At 39.9% G+C, this 20,000-nt stretch overlaps 1 protein-coding gene across 1 annotated transcript in view; it reads left to right on the top strand.

The window, feature by feature from the left end:
* Positions 1 to 19,701: 19,701 nt before the first annotated feature.
* Positions 19,702 to 20,000, top strand: part of LOC143019399 (uncharacterized) — a 74,814-nt gene continuing 74,515 nt past the window's right edge. Inside the window, exon 1 of the mRNA XM_076175038.1 lies at positions 19,702 to 19,753. Within this exon, the coding sequence (XP_076031153.1) occupies positions 19,702 to 19,753 (52 nt within the window). The remainder of the gene's footprint in view (positions 19,754 to 20,000) is intronic.

Below are 20,000 nucleotides of genomic sequence, written 5' to 3'. Positions count from 1 at the left end.
AAATGGGGTAGGAGTATGACAGAAAATTTTAAAGTAATAAAAAGATGTTTTGGAAAGAAATTAAGAGAGGAAGAGGAAGCGAATCAAGTAGAGAAGAAAAGGGAAAAGGTGCAGATGGAGATATGATAATGGAAGAGAAGGCAGTAAGGGAAGATGGGCAGAATATTTCAGGGAGTTGCTAAATGTGAAGGAGGATAGGGAGGGAAAGATAGATGCAGTGGGAAGTCCTAAGAAAACGACGGTGATGAGTAAGGAAAATGGAGGAGAAATAAGGAAGGATAAAGTGTAGGCAGCTGTTAAGATGATGAAAGCAGGTAAGGCACCTGGTCTAGATGGATGCCATGCAGAATGTCTGAAAAAAGGAGTATGGTGGACTGGCTGGTGAGGTTATTTAATGTTTGTTTAAGAGAGGGTAGAGTGCCGGAGGACTGGAGGAGTGCCTGTATAGTTCCACTTTACAAGGGAAAAGGGGACAAGTGTGAATGTAGTAGTTTCAGAGGGATTAGTTGGGAAGGCTTATGGGAGGATCTTGATTGAGAGTATTAGGAGAGGAACAGAGTGATTGGTGAGGAACAGTGTGGATTTAGGACAGGTAGAGGTTGTGTAGATCAGATCTTTGTGGTAAGACAGATATGTGAGAAAGCTATAGGATAAGGCAAGGATGTTTTTTGGTCTTTTATGGATCTGGAAAAGGCTTATGACAGGGTAGACAGGAAGGCACTGTGGGAGGTTTTGCAGATATACGGGATAGGAGGAAAGCTTCTAGGCGGTATCAAGAGTTTTTACAAGAGTAGGAGAGGATGTGTCAGGATTAGGAACGGAGAGATTGAGTGGTTTGAGGTAAAGGTGGGACTTCGTCAGGGATGTGTTATGTCACCTTGGCTGTTCAACTTATACATGGATGGGGTAGTGCGAGAGGTAAATGCAAGGGTGGTGGGTCAGGGATTGGAGATGGTTAAAGGAAATGGAGAAAAGTGGGACGACACTGCGCTTGTAGCAGGATCAGAGGAGGGATTGAGGAAGTTGGTGACAGGGTTTGGGAGAGTGTGTAATAGAAGAAAATTGAAGATAAATGTGGGTTAAAAGTAAGGTGATGAGATGTACAAGGGGTGAAAGTGGCAGCAGACTGGAAGTGAGCACTAAGGGAGAGCGACTGGAGGAAGTGGATAGTTTTAGATATTTGGGTGCAAATGTGGCAGGAGAGGGTGAAGTGGAGGTGGAGGTGGAGGTAGAATGTAGATTGAGAGAAGTGAATAAATACCTTGGTGGATTAAAAAGTGTAATGAGGAATAGACATTTGGGAATGGATGCTAAGAGGAGGCTGTATGAAGGAGTGATTGTGCCAACAGCACTGTATGAGGCAGAAACATGGAACATAAGAGAGGAAGAGAGAAGGAGTTTGAATGTGTTTGAGATGAGGTGTCTGAGAAGTATGATGGTGGTTACTAGGCTAGATAGAGTGAGAAATGAGGAGGTGAGGAGGAGAACAGGGGTGGTAAGGGAGCTGGGAGATAGGGTGGATGAAAGAGTATTAGGATGGTTTGGACACATGGAAAGAATGAGTTATGAAAGACAAGTAAAAGAGGTATGGAAGGCAGATGTGGAGGGAGTGAATATGAGGGGGATTCCTATGATGATATGGATGGATGGGGTGAAGGGGGCTTTGGGGAAGAGGGGAATGTCTGTTCAGGAAGGACGGGAGAGGGCAGAAGACAGGGGTGAATGGAGAATGGTTGTATATGGATGATGCTGTGATGCATGAGGTGGAATGGGTGGGGGGAGGGGGGGAGGTAGTATGTGTGAGAAAAATTTGACGCAGCCCGAAGGGATTTCTCCCCGTCTGCTCCTTTTCTGCATGGGGGGACGGAGAGGGGAGTACGCCGATTTGATGAAGCGGCCTTGCTGTGGATGTGCTATGTCTTGTGACACTGCCTCTGACCCAGGGCAGTGGACAAGGTGCAGGGATGACCCGTCATCCAGGAGGTGGTAGGATAAGAGGGAGGGTGGAGGGTGGAGGGGAGTGGAGTGTATCTAGGGATGGAATGGGTGGGAATGGTTTTATGCCTTTTTCTTTTTGGCTATCTCCTTGTAAGGGGGAAAAGCCTTGGTATATGTATTTATGTATGTATGTATGCATGTATGTATATATGTATGTATGTATATATATATATATATATATATATATACATTTATATATATATATATGTATATATATACACATATATGTATGTAAATACATATATATATATATCATTTGGATGATGGAGAACATAAACACAGGGGAAGGCTCGGAACCCTAAACACTCTAACGTTTCGTTCGCGTAGAACTTCTCTGAAGAAGTTCTACGCGAACGAAACGTTAGAGTGTTTAGGGTTCCGAGCTTTCTCCTGTGTTTATGTTCTCCATCATCCAAATAATTTGTCTAAAATACTTATCAATATATATATGAATATGTATATATATCTATATATATATATATATGTATATATATGTATATGTATACATATATATATATATATATATATATATATATATATGTATATATATATATATATATATATATATATATGTATATACATATATCACGATCACGATCACGAATCCCTTAACCTCCCGGGGTCGTAGGGGCACTGCATCGATGAACAATTCACCAGTGACCTCCATCTTTTACGGGCGTGCGTACTCGTATTGTACCATCTCCCGTTTTTGTAGAATCGATATTTCGTGCATAATATCTAATAACAAGGAATTGTTCATACACTTTTAGACTCTTTGGTTTCCAACGTCATCGGTATTATGCGTCATGAAAAATTGACATCGGCGAATTAATTGAGTTATTTGATCACCTGGTCTTTTGTGCTCGATGTTCTTAGAGTAGTGACTCTTTTATCTTGACGTTGACCAGAATAAAAAACGAATCCATTGATTTACAGTCACCGTAGTCTAACCATTAATAATAAAAACAGCATAGAATATAAAGGCCTCAGTAATGTACGGGGTTCATGTATCACGCGGTATATATTTTGTTGAAGTGAACGTCAAGGCCCTTAGTTCACTTGGGTCAAGACTCCGCTGAGGTCGGGTTCAGCATTTGTAAATCAAAATACCTTGGATTTGCACCACTAGGCACTCCGACTGTGTATTATCGTGCTGAATGCTTCAATAAATAGATCAGTCGTTAAATTATAGGACATAGATTCGTTTTTCTTTCTTTCTCTGAGATACAGAGAAGAAATGCAGGAGAGATAAGTGTACCAAATAAGAAGAAAATGAGATAAATAGAAAGTAAGTAGGTACTGGTGAACAAGACAAGAGAAAGAGAATATATTAAAATCTAACCACTTCAGATTACCCAATAAACGAAATAATAGTGTGGTGGCAATCAAAACTAAAGAATAAACACTTGGGGGAACGATTAATCAAGACAAGTGGCAATCACCCATACGCTGCCACAGGATTTCACTTGGCTGAATGAAATGGCTTGGTGACAGCAGCCACAATTAAATTTTAAGTTGTTATCAGCAATAAAATAGTTAATCCACAACGCAGGAAGTTACCCTCGGCTGGAAAAAGATATGTTGGGCGGCAGAGAGAGAGAGAGAGAGAGAGAGAGAGAGAGAGAGAGAGAGAGAGAGAGAGAGAGAGAGAGAGAGAGAGAGAGAGAGAGAGAGAGTTTGTGTGTGTGTGTGTGTGTGTGTGTGTGTGTGTGTGTGTGTGTGTGTGTGTGATTCACCTTGGTCTTGGATCACGTGTTGGACACGTGATCGACAGTTATTAACCTCCCCGCCCACGAGAGTTGGAGTAACGACTCGAAGCGCAGCAATACTGAAATTATTTCAGCCCTGGGCAGGATTCGAACCCGCGCCACCGAGAGAGAGAGAGAGAGAGAGAGAGAGAGAGAGAGAGAGAGAGAGAGAGAGAGAGAGAGAGAGAGAGAGAGAGAGAGAGAGAGAGAGAGAGTGTGTGTGTGTGTGTGTATGTGTGTGTGTGTGTGTGTGTGTGTATGTGTGTGTGTGTGTTTGTGCATTTACCTAGTTGTATTTACCTAGTTGTATTTTGCGGGAAGGGGAGCTACGACTGTGGTGCCCCGCCTTTGTATCCCGCAGTGTCTAGTTTGCTTTTAAACTCATGAATGGTTTTTGCGCACACTATTTCCTTGTCCAGTTCGTTCCAAGTGTCTACCACTCTATGTGGAAAACTGTTTTCCTTCAGATCTCTTCTGTAGCTATGTTTTTTATTTTCTTTCCATGTCCTCTTGTGCTTCTCCTTTCCCAGTTTAACAAGTCCTCTCTATCAAGTATTTCTGTGCCTTTCATGATTCATTAGATGGTCAGTAGGTCACCTCTCTCTCTTCTTTGCTCCAGAGTCGGTAAATCTAGTTTAGCCAATCTCTCCTCATATGACAAGTTTGCGAGTGCATGTGCCATTTTTGTTGCTGCTCTCTGGATTCTTTCTATTTTTTTTTTATATTCTTTTTGGTACTGGGTGACCACAATGTTGCCGCATATTCTAGTCTAGGCCTTATCAGTGTGACCAATATTTTTTTTTAAATAATTTCTTCGTCCAAATATGTAAATGCCACTTTTATTGATCTTAGTAAGTTGTAGGATTCTCCAACAATTTTGTTTATCTGTTTGTCATAGGACAAATCGTTTGAGATAATTACACCCAAATCTTTTTCGGATCTCTCCTTCTTTACCTCCTTGGTTCCAATTTTGTATTGTCCTGATATTCTGTATTTTCTTTGTCCAAACTCCATTATGCTACACTTCTTAATATTGAAGTCCACCTCCCATTTCTGACTCCAGTTCCATACTTTATTCAGGTCTTCCTGTAGTGATTCGCAATCATTTTCAGTTTCTACTTTAATTAACAGTTTGGCATCGTCAGCAAAGAAGCTCATGTAACATTTCACATCCTCATCCATGTCATTCACATAGATAGCAAACATTATTGGAGCCAGTACAGATCCTTGCGGTACTCCACTGATCACCTCTTTCCAATCTGAATGTTTTTTCTGAATACTACTCTCATCTTTCTACCAATCAGGATGTGTGTGTGTGTGTGTGTGTGTGTGTGTGTGTGTGTGTGTGTGTGTGTGTGTTCTGGACTTATAAGTGTATGACAAGCATGTCTAGATGCACACGCCCATACTTGTAGTAGCGAGAAAGCTGATTTTTCTTTAACGACAAGGGAATGTGTAGTGTTAAGCGTGACTATTAGGTACATCTGGTTTATACTGTATTGTACCTTCCGGTATCACTGGAGTGTGTTGCACTGTAATACATTAATTCATAAATGTTGCCTGTCTTTACACCTGCCACTCATTTCGACTTGTCAGAATGTCTCAACAATATCTATCTATCTATATTTATCTGGTAATTATGGGGGGACTTCAATTGCAAAGATATCTGTTGGGAAAACATGACAGTGCGAGGAGGAGACGACTTGTGGGGTAATGTACTACTAGCTATGACCATGGAATACACAATGACTTAGTGGGTCAGTGAAAACACCAGATACAGAAACAACAAAGAGCCGTCGAAACTAGATTTAATATTTACAACAGAACCTGAAATTGTGGATGAAATCCAATACAAGACACCAATTGGAAAGAGTGACCATATACTCATTGAAACTAAACTAAAGGAAGAAATATACATGGAGAGAAATGAAAAGCATAGGAAAGGAAGATTGATGTACAACAAAACGGACTTTGCAAAACTAAAGAAATTCTTCCAGAATGTAAACTGGTAAAATTTTTATATGGAAGAGACAAAAATGGAAGAGAAATGAAATATCTTGATGGATAATTACAATGAAGGGGTAAATAAGCACGTACCAAGACAGAAGCGAGAGAGAGTGTACATTAAATGCTGGTTCAACAAAAGATGCAGTGAGACAAAAGACAGAAGGGACAGAGCTTGGAAAAGGTGGAGAAAAGATAAAAAACCTGGAAAACGGCAAGCCTATATAAACTATAGAAATGAGTATGTTAATGTGAGAAGAGAGGAAAAAGGAACCATGAAAAGGATATTATAGATCAATGCAAAGAGCACAGAAGATTTAGAGATGGCGAAATCATGAAAAATCACTTTAATTCTGTCTTCACTATACATAAAACACAATATTGGAACGAAGGTAATGAAAGGCGATCTCCCCCCCATGAGCGACATAACAATAGCACAAAAAGAAATATTAGAACAACTATCAAACCTTGACGTCAGGAAATAACATGGCCCGGATGTAATTGCAAATTGGATTCTAAAAGAATGCAAAGAAGAACTAACAGACAAAATACATAATATAGTAAATTGCTCACTCAAAGAAGGAAAAATACCAAAAGACTGGACAAATGCTAACATTGTACCAATATATAAAGGAGGAAACAAGGAAGAACCAACTAGCTATAGGGCAGTCTTACTAACAAGCACTATAGCCAAAATTTGTGAGAAAATAATCAGGAATAGATGGGTAAAACACCTGGAAGACAACAATATAATAAATCCAAGACAATTTGGATTCAGGCAAGGAAGATCATGTACCACAAACTTAATATGTTTCTACTCAAGATTAATAGACATAGTGCAAGAAAGGAATGGATGGGCTGTTTCACCGCCCCTTGTCACCACTGTCACTTAAATTTGACTTGTAATATCACTCGTCTCAAGGCCCCTTGCCTTCTTTTTCCTGTAGTCTCACTATTTTCTAGGCCCCGTGCCTAGTTCTCTCGTCCTTTGGGTTAATAAAAGGGTGGTGAATTTTCTTTCTTCTTTCACTGTAATTTCACCTTCTGCTTACACTTGGGATCTCTTTCTCTCGTCTCTACATCGTCTCCTGATCCTCTCTCCACACTCTCTAGAGATCCCGTATCCTACGCTAAGCTACCTTCGTCTGACGTCACTAATTTTTCTAAACCAATCTCCGGTGACTTCTCAAATAAATGTCACTCCTTATGGGCGTGACTTTGAATTCATGCACCAATAGTTTTTTTCCTCCTTCTCCACCTTGCACCAAACCGGAAAGCCATTACAATGCCACTAGCGATATTGTTTACCTCAGCATTAGTCAAACGAAGCTAACCTGCGCTTACAGAGTTTGATTACACATCGATTATAAAACAGTCACCACCGTCGGTGTGTTTACATAGACAAAACGTCGCCCTCACATAGACATAACATCGCCCTCGAGCAGGCGTCGAGTCTGAATTATTCTAATGCCCTAGCTCATTTCCATTCGTACACTACCGGCCTCTTACAGGCTGACTGTGCCTTCCTGGACTTACAAAAAGCTTTTGACAAAGTACCACACAAAAAATTATTAAGGAAACTCGATCATATAGGAGGGATACAAGGGAACCTACTAAAATGGACGGAAGGCTTCCTGATTGGTAGAAAGATGAGAATGGTGCACAGAGAAAAATATTCGGATTGGAAAGAGGTGATCAGTGGAGTACCGCAAGGATCTGTACTGGCTCCAATAATGTTTGCTATCTATGTGAATGACATGGATGAGGATGTGAAATGTTACATGAGCTTCTTTGCTGACGATGCCAAACTGTTAATTAAAGTAGAAACTGAAAATGATTGCGAATCACTAAAGGAAGACCTGAATAAAGTATGGAACTGGAGTCAGAAATGGGAGGTGGACTTTAATATTAAGAAGTGTAGCATAATGGAGTTTGGAAAAAGAAAAAACAGAATATCAGGACAATACAAAATTGGAACCAAGGAGATAAAGAAGGAGAGATCCGAAAAAGATTTGGGTGTAATTATCTCAAACGATTTGTCCAATGACAAACAGATAAACAAAATTGTTGGAGAATCCTACAACTTACTAAGATCAATAAAAGTGGCATTTACATATTTGGACGAAGAAATTATTTAAAACTAGATTTACCGACTCTGGAGCAAAGAAGAGAGAGAGGTGACCTACTGACCATCTAATGAATCATGAAAGGCACAGAAATACTTGATAGAGAGTACTTGTTAAACTGGGAAAGGAGAAGCACAAGAGGACATTCCACCCCGCTTCGACATTCCTGTTAGTCAGGCCATTCTTGAAGGACGAGCACGAACAAACAACAGCTGTGAAGGATGGAACACAATTTTCATCATTAGTAGGACATTATCATCCTTCATTCTGGATATTGATTGAAGATTTTTGTAAGGACTACGCACTAATATCGACCCAAATGCTACATCACACTAGAGAACAGCTACCAACGAAGCGTCGACGCAGAGCCCACAAAGAGCTTCAAAAAAGATTTCAAACTCTTTGCAGTGACTTGACTGAAGGTCGCAGAGCACTAGAAGAGTTCTTCATCTCTGTAGGACATTGTATCCGTCTGGAATAAAGACTGATAATCCAAGTGGATCCGTATGATAATACTGTCATACTGTGAAAAGCTGCAAATATTGTACATACACCCATATACCAAAGGCTTTTTCCCCTTACACGGGGGTAGCCAAAAAAGGCATAGAAACCACTCCCACCCATTCTATTTCCTATATATTCCACTCCACTCCACCCTTCTCCCTCCCTCCTATCTTGGCATCTCCTGGATGACGGGTCATCCCTGCATCCTGTCCACTGCCCTGGGTCAGAAGCAGCGCCGCAAGACACAGCACATCCACAGCAAGGCCGCTTCATAAATTCAGCGACCCCCCCCCCCCCTCCGTCCACTCACGCAGAAAAGGAGAAGACGGGGGAGAAATCCCTTCGGGCTGCGTCAATTTTTTTCTCATATATACTTCCTCATGCATCCCAGCATCATCTATACACAACCCCTCTCCATTCACCCTTATATTCTGTCCTCTCCCGTCCTTCCTAAACAGACATTCTCATCCTAGGACGCCCCTTCATATTCACTCCTTCCACCTCTGCCTTCCACACTTCTTTTACTAATCTTTCTTCACTCATTCTTTCCATGTGTCCAAACCATCCTAATACTCTTTCATCAACCCTATTTCCCAGTTCCCTTTCCACCCCTCCCTGTTCTCCTCCTCACCTCCTCATTTCTCACTCTATCTAGTAACCCCTATCATACTTCTCAGACATTTCATCTCAAACACATTCAAACTCCTCTCTTGCTCTCTCATGTTCCATGTTTCTGTCCCGTACAGTGCTGTTGGTACAATCACTCCTTCATATAACCTCCTCTTAGCATCCATTACCAAATGTCTATTTCTCATTACACTTTTTAATCAACCAAGATATTTACTCGCTTCTCTCAATCTACATTCTACCTCCACCCCACTGCTACCTTTCCTGCCACATTCGCACCCAAGTATCTAAAACTATCCACTTCCTCCAGTCGCTCTCCCTTGATGCTCACTTCCAGCCTACTGTCACTCTCTCCCCTTGTACATCTCATCACCTTACTTTTGCCCACACTTATCTTCAGCTTCCTTCTTTCACACACCTCAGACTCTGTCACTAACTTCCTCAATCCCTCCTCTGATCCTGCTACAAGCGCAGTGTCGTCAGCAAACAACAACTGGCTCACCTCCCACTTTTCTCCATTTTCTTTAATCATCTCCAACCCCTGACCCACTACCCTTGCATTCACCTCTCGTACCACCCCATCCATGTATGGATTGAATAGCCAGGGCAACATAACATATCCCTGACGAAGTCCCACCTTTACCTCAAACCATTCACTCTCTCCATTTTTAATCCTAACACAAACTCTACTACTTTCATAAAAACTCTTGACGGCTCTTAACAGCTTTCCTCCTATCCCATATATCTGCAATACCTCCCACAGTGTCTTCCTGTGTGCCCTGTCATAAGCTTTTTCTAGATCCATAAAAGCCCAAAAAACATCCTTACCTTTTCCTATAGCTTTCTCACATATCTGTCTTACCACAAAAATCTGATCTACACAACCCCTACCTGTCCTAAACCCACACTGTTCCTCACCAATTACTCCCTCTGTTCCTCTCCCAATCTTCTCAATCAAGACCCTCCCATAACCCTTCCCAACTACACTCAACAAGCTGATCCCTCTGAAACTACTACACTCACACTTATCCCCCTTTCCCTTGTAAAGCGGAACTATACAGGCACTCCTCCAGTCCTCCGGCACTCTACCCTCTCTTAAACAAACATTAAATAACCTCACCAGCCAGTCCACCATCACTGTACCTCCTTTCTTTAGACATTCTGCATGGCGTCTATCCAACCCAGGTGCCTCACCTGCTCTCATCATTTTAACAGCTGCTTTCACCTCATCCTTCCCTATTTCTTCTCCATTTTCCTCACTCATCACTCTCATTTTCTTAGCGCTTTCCACTGCAACTATCTTTCCCTCCCTATCCTCCTTCACATTTAGTAACTCCCTAAAATACTCTGCCCATCTTCCTCTCACTGCCTTCTCTTCTATTATCATCTCTCCATCTGCACCTTTTACCTTTTCTTCTCTACTTGATTCGCTTCCTCTTTCTCTTTTAATTTCTTTCCAAAACATCTTTTTATCACTTTCAAACTTTTCTGTCATACTCCTACCCCATTTCACATCTGCTCTCTTCTTTGCTTCCTTTATCTTATGCTTAACTTCTCTTCTCTTTACTTTGTACCTCTCATACGATTCCTTCGTCCTAATTTGTAGCCAATCTATGAATGGCTGCTCCTTCTCTTCTACACCTTTCTTTGCTTCCTCATCCACCACTCACTACCCTTCCTTCTATTTCCTCCCACCCTCCTTGTTCCACACACCATCTTTGCACACCTTATGACTCCGTCCTTGAACCATCCCCATTCCTCCTCCACTCCTAGTTCTACTCTATCCTTTACTCCCTCCCACTCCTCTCTCAGCTTCTTCTTATACTCATTCTCCTTTTTTCCTCATTTAAGCAGTTCACTCTAAGTACCTCCCTACCTTCTGCTCTTTTCCTCTTTCTCCACCTATTCTCCACTTTCAATTTACCTTCCACCAGAAAATGATCTCTCCCCTTTGAACATGTAAACCCTTAACTCTTCCTACCATACTCCTGGTCACCACTATATAGTCCATTAACGCTCTATCTGCTACCCTTCCATCCACCACCACCCTCTCCCATGTGTACTATGCTTGACTTTCTTCCTAAACACTGTATTTGCTATCATCAATTCTGTTTCAAGACATCTCTCCACTATCAATTCTCCACTACGATTTTTACCTGGAACTCCATACTTCCCAATCACTCTGTCTATTGGTTCATTTCCTACCCTACCATTAAGTTCTCCCAATACAATTACATTGACATTTCTCCCTAATCCCTGTATGCACTCATTTATATCTACCCAAAAAGCCTCCCTTTCCTCTACGCTCTTCTCACTACCAGGCCCATACGCACTTACAAAAAACCACATCTCCCTTCCAAGCTTCACCTTCATCCACATCAACCTTGGTGAAACCTCCTTTCACTCCAGTACCCGCTTACTTATCTCTTTACTTACTAGTATAGCCACTCCTTCTCTCCCTCGTCCCCTCTTCACTCCTGAGTACCTCCCAACTACACTCCCAAACTCACAGTTGCCCTTTCTTTTCATTTTAGTTTCACTCAAAGCCAGCACATCCATCTTTCTTCTCACAAACATACTGCCTATCTCTTCCCTTTTACTCTCATCTATACCACATCCATGCACATTAAAAGACCCAAACCTTAGGGTAGTGGTTGGAAAACTTGCAGACCCTCATATGTTTTTTTTTTTTTTTTTTTTTTTTTTTTTTTTTTGAGCTACAGGTAGCACGGCTTCTAATCCCATCCCCCGTCCCGTTTTTTGTCGTCTCTTACGACTCACGTGGAAAGACTTGGTGGTAGCATTCTCTTCCCCCACCACAAGGTAGGCGAAAAAAGGAAATGAATGTCCAGAGAAATGGTACATGACAGTAACAAGGGGTTGGGGGACAGCATAACGGAGGGATAGTCGTAGTATAAAAGTGTCACCATTTCTCCATGAACAGAGTTTTCCTCTATCACAGATAAAATGATGTGTGGCTCTGGTCCGTAGGGGCACCCATATAGACCCTAAAGTATCAACTGCATGCTACTTTGCCACAATAACATGCAGCCAATACCCTAGACAGGGTGCAGCCAATACCCCAGACGGGTGAAATAATCAAATAAAGATTTGTTGAAGAAATATTTGTTTTTTTAATGTTTATGTATATATTATTCACAATAAAAACATAAAGAATAATTTGTAAAAATAAAGTTGTGAGCATTTGTCACTTTTCAACTAAGGGTGTAAGCAATTGTCTTGTGAGTATTTGTCCTATGAGCACTTGTCTTGTGAGCATTTGTCCGTGCGCGCGCACACACACACACACACACACACACACACACACACACACACACACACACACACACACACACACACACACACACACACACACACACACACACACACACAAACACACACACACACACAAACACACACACACACACACACGCACGAACATGATCATTCCAAATTGTTAGAAGATACGAAACATGAACTAACCGATATACTGAAAGAAATAAGAAATACAGTAGTTATGGGTGATTTTAATTCCAAAGAAATATGTTGGGGAGAATTGACAGTGAGGGGTGGAGAGGACATATGGGGCAGCATGCTAATTGATATGACCATTGAATATACATTGACCCAATGGATAAAGGAAAATACCAGATACAGAAACAATGAGGAACCTTCGAGACTGGATTTGGTACTCATCGGAACCCGAAATTGTAGACAGAATAGAATACAAAACACCATTAGGAAAGAGTGACCATGTACTAATAGAATTCGAATTAAAAGAGACTACTAGATAAAATCAAAGCCCATGGTATAGGAGGAAAAGTGTTAGAATGGATTAGAGCTTGTTATTAGTAACAGAAAACAGCGGGTCACCATAAATGGAATAAAATCTAGGCGGGGCAATGTTACAAGCGGGGTCCCCCAGGGCTCGGTTTTGGGTCCCTTGTTGTTCATTATGTACATAAACGACTTAGACGATGGGATAAATAGTGATGTTAGTAAGTTTGCGGACGACACTAAAATAGAACGCCTAATTAGGTCAGGAGACGACGCAGAGATTCTGCAGGATGATCTTAATAAATTGTTAACATGGTCGGTGAAATGGCAAATGAACTTCAATATCTCTAAGTGTAGCGTATTAAATGTAGGGCTTCACAAAATCTGAGTGCGAGAGAGAGACTTGGGAGTTCTGGTAAGTCCGGATCTTAAAACCAGGAAGCAGTGCATTAGCGACCAGAAATACAGCTAACAGAGCATTAGGTTTTATTGCTAGGACGGTAACGAATAGAAGTGCAGAGGTAATTATTAAACTCTATCTAGCGATAGTTATACCCATCCTTGACTATGCGGTACATTTTTGGTCTCCGTCCTACAGAATGGATATAAATTCACTAGAATCTGTACAGAGAACAATGACCAAAATGATACATGAACTCAGAAATTTGCCTTACGAAGAGAGGTTTAGGCATCTTAACTTACACTCTCTGGAAAGACGCAGAGTGCGGGGTGATCTAATAGAAGTATTCAAGTGGATCAAAGGGCGATGCAAGGGCGATACAAGGGCGATACAAACAAGGTCATCATAATAAAACAACAGGTCAAGACTCGCAGTAACGGGTATAAACTGGACAAATTTAGATTTAAGAAGGGAATAGGTAAGAATTGGCTTACTAATAGGGTGGTCGATGAATGGAATAAACTTAGTAACCATGTAATAAGCGCTGAAACTATCAGTTGTTTTAAAAAACGATTAGACAACTTTATGGATGGAGACGACAGGTGGTGATGGATACGGAGCTGCCTAGTGTAGGCCTTATGGTCTCTTGCAGTCTCCTTTACTCTTATGTTCTTATGTTATGTTAATGTATAGCAAAACGAATTTTGAGAAACTTAAAGATTTTTTTTCGAAATGCAAACTGGGAAGGAAGAGAAATGGAATATACTAAAGGAAACTTAGAATGAGGGTGTGATCAAATATGTTCCACAACAAAAGCAAGAAAGAATATACATAAAAAACTGGTACAACAAGAAATGTAGTGAAGCCAAGGATAAAAGAGACAAAGCCTGGAAAAATGAAAAAAAGAAAAAAGAAAAAAAAAGAGCAAATGGCAAACATACATCAAACTAAGAAACGATTATGTAAAAATACGCAGGGAGGAAAAGAGAAATTATGAAAAGAAAATTATAGAAAAATGTATGGATCAGCCGAAGCTATTTTACAGATATGTGAATGGTAAACTGAAAAAACAAACAAGAAATATAAAAACTACGCAAAGGAAGTCATGAATACACAAACGAACAAGAAATGGCAGAAGTTATGAGTAACTACTTCAAATCGGTTTTCACAATTGAGAACTCACCTAACTGTGAAGGAATAGAGAAACAGAAATCCCCCCAAATGAAGGAAATAACCGTAACAAAAAAGGAAATCAGTGACAAAATAAAAAACCTAGAAGATAGAAAATAGAATGGTCCGGATGGAATTGCAAATTGGATACTGATGGAATGCGTGGAGGAACTAACAGATAAAATACACACTGTAATCAAATGCTCGCTCAAAGAAGGAAAAGTACCACAAGACTGGAAAAATGCTAACATTGTACCAATATATAAAGGAGGAAGTAAGGAAGATCCAAGTAGCTACAGACCTGTCTCCTAAACAAGCACAGTAGCTAAAATATGTGAAAAGATGATTAAAAGTAGATGGGTTAAACATCTGGAAGAAAAATCTATACTAAACCCAAGCCAATTTGGATTTAGACAAGGAAGATCACGTACAACAAATCTAATCTGCTTCTATTCGAGAATAATAGATATAATAGATGAGAGAAATGGATGGGCAGACTGTACATATCTAGATCTACAAAAGGCATTTGACAAAGTACCACACAAAACATTAATAGGAAAATTAGAATCAATAGGTGGCATTACAGATAATTTATTAAAATGGATGGAAGACTTCCTGACTAGGAGAAAAATGAGGGTGGTAATTAGAGACAAATACTCGAAATGGGAAGAAATGATAAGTGGTGTTCCACAAGGGTCAGTACTGACTCCAATCATGTTTGCCATATACGTAAATGACATGGACGAAGGAGTTGAATGTTATATGAATCTCTTCGCAGATGATGCAAAAATATTAAAGAAAGTATCAACAAATGAGGACTTTTTTTTTTAACTCATTACAATCAGACCTGGACACAATCTGGAAATTGACCCAAAAGTGGGAGGTGAACTTTAATATCAAGAAGTGTAGCATAACGGAGTTTGGTAAAAGCAAAAACAGAATTTAAAAAAATTACAAAATTGGTGAAAATGAAATAAAAAAGTGCACTCGGAAAGGGACCTTGGAAGGATAATCAGCAATGACATGACACCGGACAGACATATAAACAAAATGGTAGGTGAAACATACAACCTACTAAGGTCAATGAGAGTGGCATTTGAATACTTGGATGAAGAAATGATAAAAAAGAATATTAGTCACACTGATTAGACCAAAACTGGAATATGCAGCGACACTATGGGCACCCAGTACTAAAAAGAATATAAGGAAACTAGAAAGAATACAGAGAGCAATAACAAAGTTGGCACCAGCTCTTTCCAAATTAACATACGAACAAAGATTATCGAAATTAGAACTACCAACACTAGAGCAAAGAAGAGAAATAAGTGATCTACTGACTATATATAGAATCATGAAAGGAATGGAAATCCTTGACAGAAAAGATTTACTAAAAGAATGACAATGGAAAAACAAGAGGCCATGAAAAGAAACTCAAAAAGGACAACTATAGAAGAGATAGGAAAAAGAATAGCTGCCCACACAGAGTGCTGGATATATGGATTAACTTAGATGAAAAACAGTGTGTGAAAATACTATTCACGATTTTAAGAATAAACTTGATGCTGAAAGATACAAAGACGGGACACCACGAGCATAGCTCCCTCCCCGTATAATACAACTAGGTAAATACACACACACACACACACACACACACACACACACACACACACACACACACACACACACACACACACACACACACACACACACACAGTTGGTAGAGCGCTGAACTGGGAAGTAGAAGTGCTCCCAGTACCCAGTTCGAATCCTGCCCAGGGCCGAAATTATTTCGGTATCGCTGTGCCTCGGGTCGTTACTCTGACCCTCGTGGGCGGGGAGTTGGGGGTGTGTGGGTGTGCAAGGTCATAGCATTACCCATAGATCGGACCTACGAGCTCTGAGCTCTCTTCCAGGAGGGAAATAGCTGTCGATCACGAGTCCAACACGTGATCCAAAGACCAAGTGAACACACACACACACACACACACACACACACACACACACACACACACACACACACACACATATATATATATATATATATATATATATATATATATATATATATATATATATATATAATTCTATGGCACTCGTTTGTAGGATTTGAACCCACTGCTTCAGACATCGGTGAGATAACCTTACAATGCCTTAACTATCTCGATCACTGAGGCTACAAAAGTCTTGTAACCCGGAATCTTTCTGATTCCCGAGAATAGGAGAGATTACTATTCTGCGATCCCAATTCCTGTTTCATACAAGACCCGATCCCTTTCACGCTTCGCCATTGTAACTACGAGTATATATATATATATATATATATATATATATACATATATATATATATATATATATATATATATATATATATATATATATATATATATATACATACATACATACAGATAGGTACCCGTGTGGGTAGGCTTTCTGTACCCCGAGAAGGACAATTGGTCTGGACGCCACTTACGCATTTTCAGTCACCACCCGGATAAAATTAAATACAGTGTTGCTTCGGGCCTTTATTTAAGAGCACTCATAATTTTAGCTACAATATTTGGACTTCGAAATGGAATTAGCACTCAATGATTAAGGTTAGGTTGTCCGGTCTGGGTTTTGACAAAAGGTCTCAGTAAAGCAATAGCCAGCTTTAATAGGACATCAAACTCCAACAGTAAGTTTACTTGGGATAACATAAGTCTCAAATTGCCATACGACGAGTCCATTCATCGGAGAACTGAGGTGGACAATAGCTCGGAGTATATGTATTATCAAGCCAAGACTGCGATAAGGTGTACTGGAGCCAAACGGGGGCGCGATCTATCAACAAAAATGAAAGAACATAGAAATTTCATCAGATGCGCTCAAGAGAACTCCGCAGTTTCTTTACTCCAGTAAGTTGGATCACTGCCTCCATTGGAAAAAGGCTGTCATTGTTTTCAAATCGCATCGTAGTTTTAGAAGAAAAATCATAGTCATCTTTTATTATTTTTTCAAAACCTTAAACCTTTTAAAGCTCAATGGCCACCAGATCCCATCACTTGTTTGGCAGTGAATAAATTAATTTACAAAGGTACTGGCTCCGAACTCAATACCTCAATACTCTCCCTGTACATATTCTTTCTTTGTATATATTCTTGTTCTCTATTTACTGTACCTATCTGCTGAAGAGGACCACAAATAGTGGTCGAAATATACGGATACCTCTGTATCTCAGTTTATTTTTCTCCGAAAGTGGGTTAAAGTTTTAATCTAATTGTGTGGGACTACATCATTTTACTCTAATATATATGGGCAAGAGATTTTCTCTTATGTATACTTCATGAAAAGTGGTGGCTCATTAAGCAGTTATTATTTTCTTAAGGGCATTTTCCATATGCCTTACTATGGACTTATGTTTCATTGAAAGTAGGTTTATGACTTCACTATAGGTGGTCACGTTTGCTATATCGCGATTTCGGGTTCAAGACCCTTTTCCGGTAGCTTTGGGGATATTCTATCTGGTCAGGATAATAATTGTTCCGGTGAATTATGTAATGATATTACTTTTCATACTTAAATTTGCATACTTACTCTTCACTGTGGGAGGTTGCTGGTCACCTGGGAGAGGTTACCTGGTAACTCAGGCAGTGATAAAATGCCACGTGCTTGGGGGAACCTCAGGCCTCGTGTTGTGACGAAATGTCGTATGCTTGGGCTTGTGGCGTTTTGTCTCATACTTGGATTTGTGGTGTTATGTCTCATGCTTGGGATCGTTACGGTTTGTCTCATGGTTGGGAGGGCCCTAAGGTCATCTGTTTGTATATTCAGATTTGGGCTCAACTCTTCAATGTATAATGCTTTTAAGATTGGGAAGCGTCTACCATCTGTACATATTTCCAAAATCTCAGTGTTTTCTTCTAGGATACTTCTTGTTAGTGCTATGCCATGGACTTCTCTTAAGCAGTATTTTGGGGCTCCTGATGTAAGGTAATATGAAAGGCGACGGAATAACCTCATTGTTGTCATGCCAATGTAGGTGGAGGGGAGGACTTCACAAGTCCCTCGTGCACATGTATACCTAAAGATGACATATGGTTTCTGAAGATCATTTCTCTCTTTGTGGGGATTGTTTTTAAGTAGGTGACTAGTCTTCCTTGTCTTATAATAAATCATCAAGTTAAGTATTTTCTCTGGGTTGGCTGGTTTAATGTTCCTCTTTATAATCTGTTTCATTATACATTTATCTTCTTTATGGGCTGATGAAAAGTAGATTTATAATAAATGTTAATTTTCTCTTTATTTTGATTATTGTTATTATCTTTGTACCAGCCGTCCATTATTTTCTTGGTTTTGTGGTTAATATCCTTCTTAGTGAAGCCATTATTGATTAGTACTTGGGTGGAGCGCTCGATTTCATTGTATACGTGTTTCCATGTGGTACATTGGGTGAGTGCTCTTCGGATGTAGGCCCCGATGGTAGAGTCCTTATATCTCTGAGGGCACTCACTAGAACCGTTTAGGCAGTGTCCAGGGTTTGTGGGTTTAGAGTACACTTCTATGTTAAAATAATATTTATTTTGTTTCACTAGGAGGTCGAGGAAGGGCAAAGCTCCGTCAGTTCAGAGGTCTCTTTTAGTAGGTGTCGGAGTTTTTCATCTTCATTACTGTTCTTGGTCTTTATGAAAATGCCATCAATGTATCTATAGTAAATGTCTGATTTTTCTGTTTTTCTGAATATTTCTTCTATGTAGCCCATGAAGAAATTTATCATTAATACTCCAAGGGGGATCCCATTGCCACTTCATCAATTTGACAGTACACGATTAAGAGCGACTGCAACACCAGGTCAGTTACAAAACACTGAATATTATTGGCTTAGTGGTACGATTCTTTCAATCCTTTTCAAACACACCGTCACATTTGTTTCATGGTCGTGTTTTTTCACAAGCATCAAAATATAACAATGGCATGGTGTGACTGATGTTGAAATTCTCACACTGAAATGGTGGTGGTTTGTGTGGTAAATGTGGGAGAAAGGGTAAAATAGGAAGATACAGGGTTGTTTATGAAGAAAATAAAGAGAAATGAAATACAATGGGAAAATAACAAGTGTATGGTGTAGTGGTCTCGTAAGATTGAGCATCAGTTATCGCATTGGTAAATCGGTAGCTAATTTCATCTTTTTCGAAACCCTAGTTTTAACAGAATAACAACTTTGATAATCATAGCATGGTTACCCAGTAACGTACAAGCGACAAAACTCAAATATTATACATGACATATTCTTCCAGGATCAGAATGAATGCTACCCTTAAGTTGCTAATAATAGTTTACTCTTTCTGGTCCCCAGCAGCTACGGGTCATGATGGCATCTGTGATACGTCTCCTCGTGGCTGCAGCAATTGCTCTTGAAATGGGTAAATATTTTTTCTTATTCTCAGAACAACTCTGACACAAAGAGAGCAGAATTGTTTACTGTCATTTCCAGTTTCCAAGATTATCACGAAGTTTTCTAATGGACAAATTTTGTTATATGTGATGTCTATTAGAAGATTGGCTGCCTGTCTACACTAAATTATCACGAAGAAGGAAAATGACAACTAGGTTTTGAACTTAAGAATTAGGCTTGTTTGGTTAAAAAACGTAACTGTTGTATACAAATAC

Source organism: Oratosquilla oratoria, chromosome 3 (genome assembly GCF_046742065.1).
Source record: "Oratosquilla oratoria isolate Oo_2021 chromosome 3, ASM4674206v1, whole genome shotgun sequence".
NCBI classification, from domain to species: Eukaryota; Metazoa; Arthropoda; class Malacostraca; order Stomatopoda; family Squillidae; genus Oratosquilla; species Oratosquilla oratoria.
This window is presented reverse-complemented; position numbering and strand designations above follow the sequence as displayed.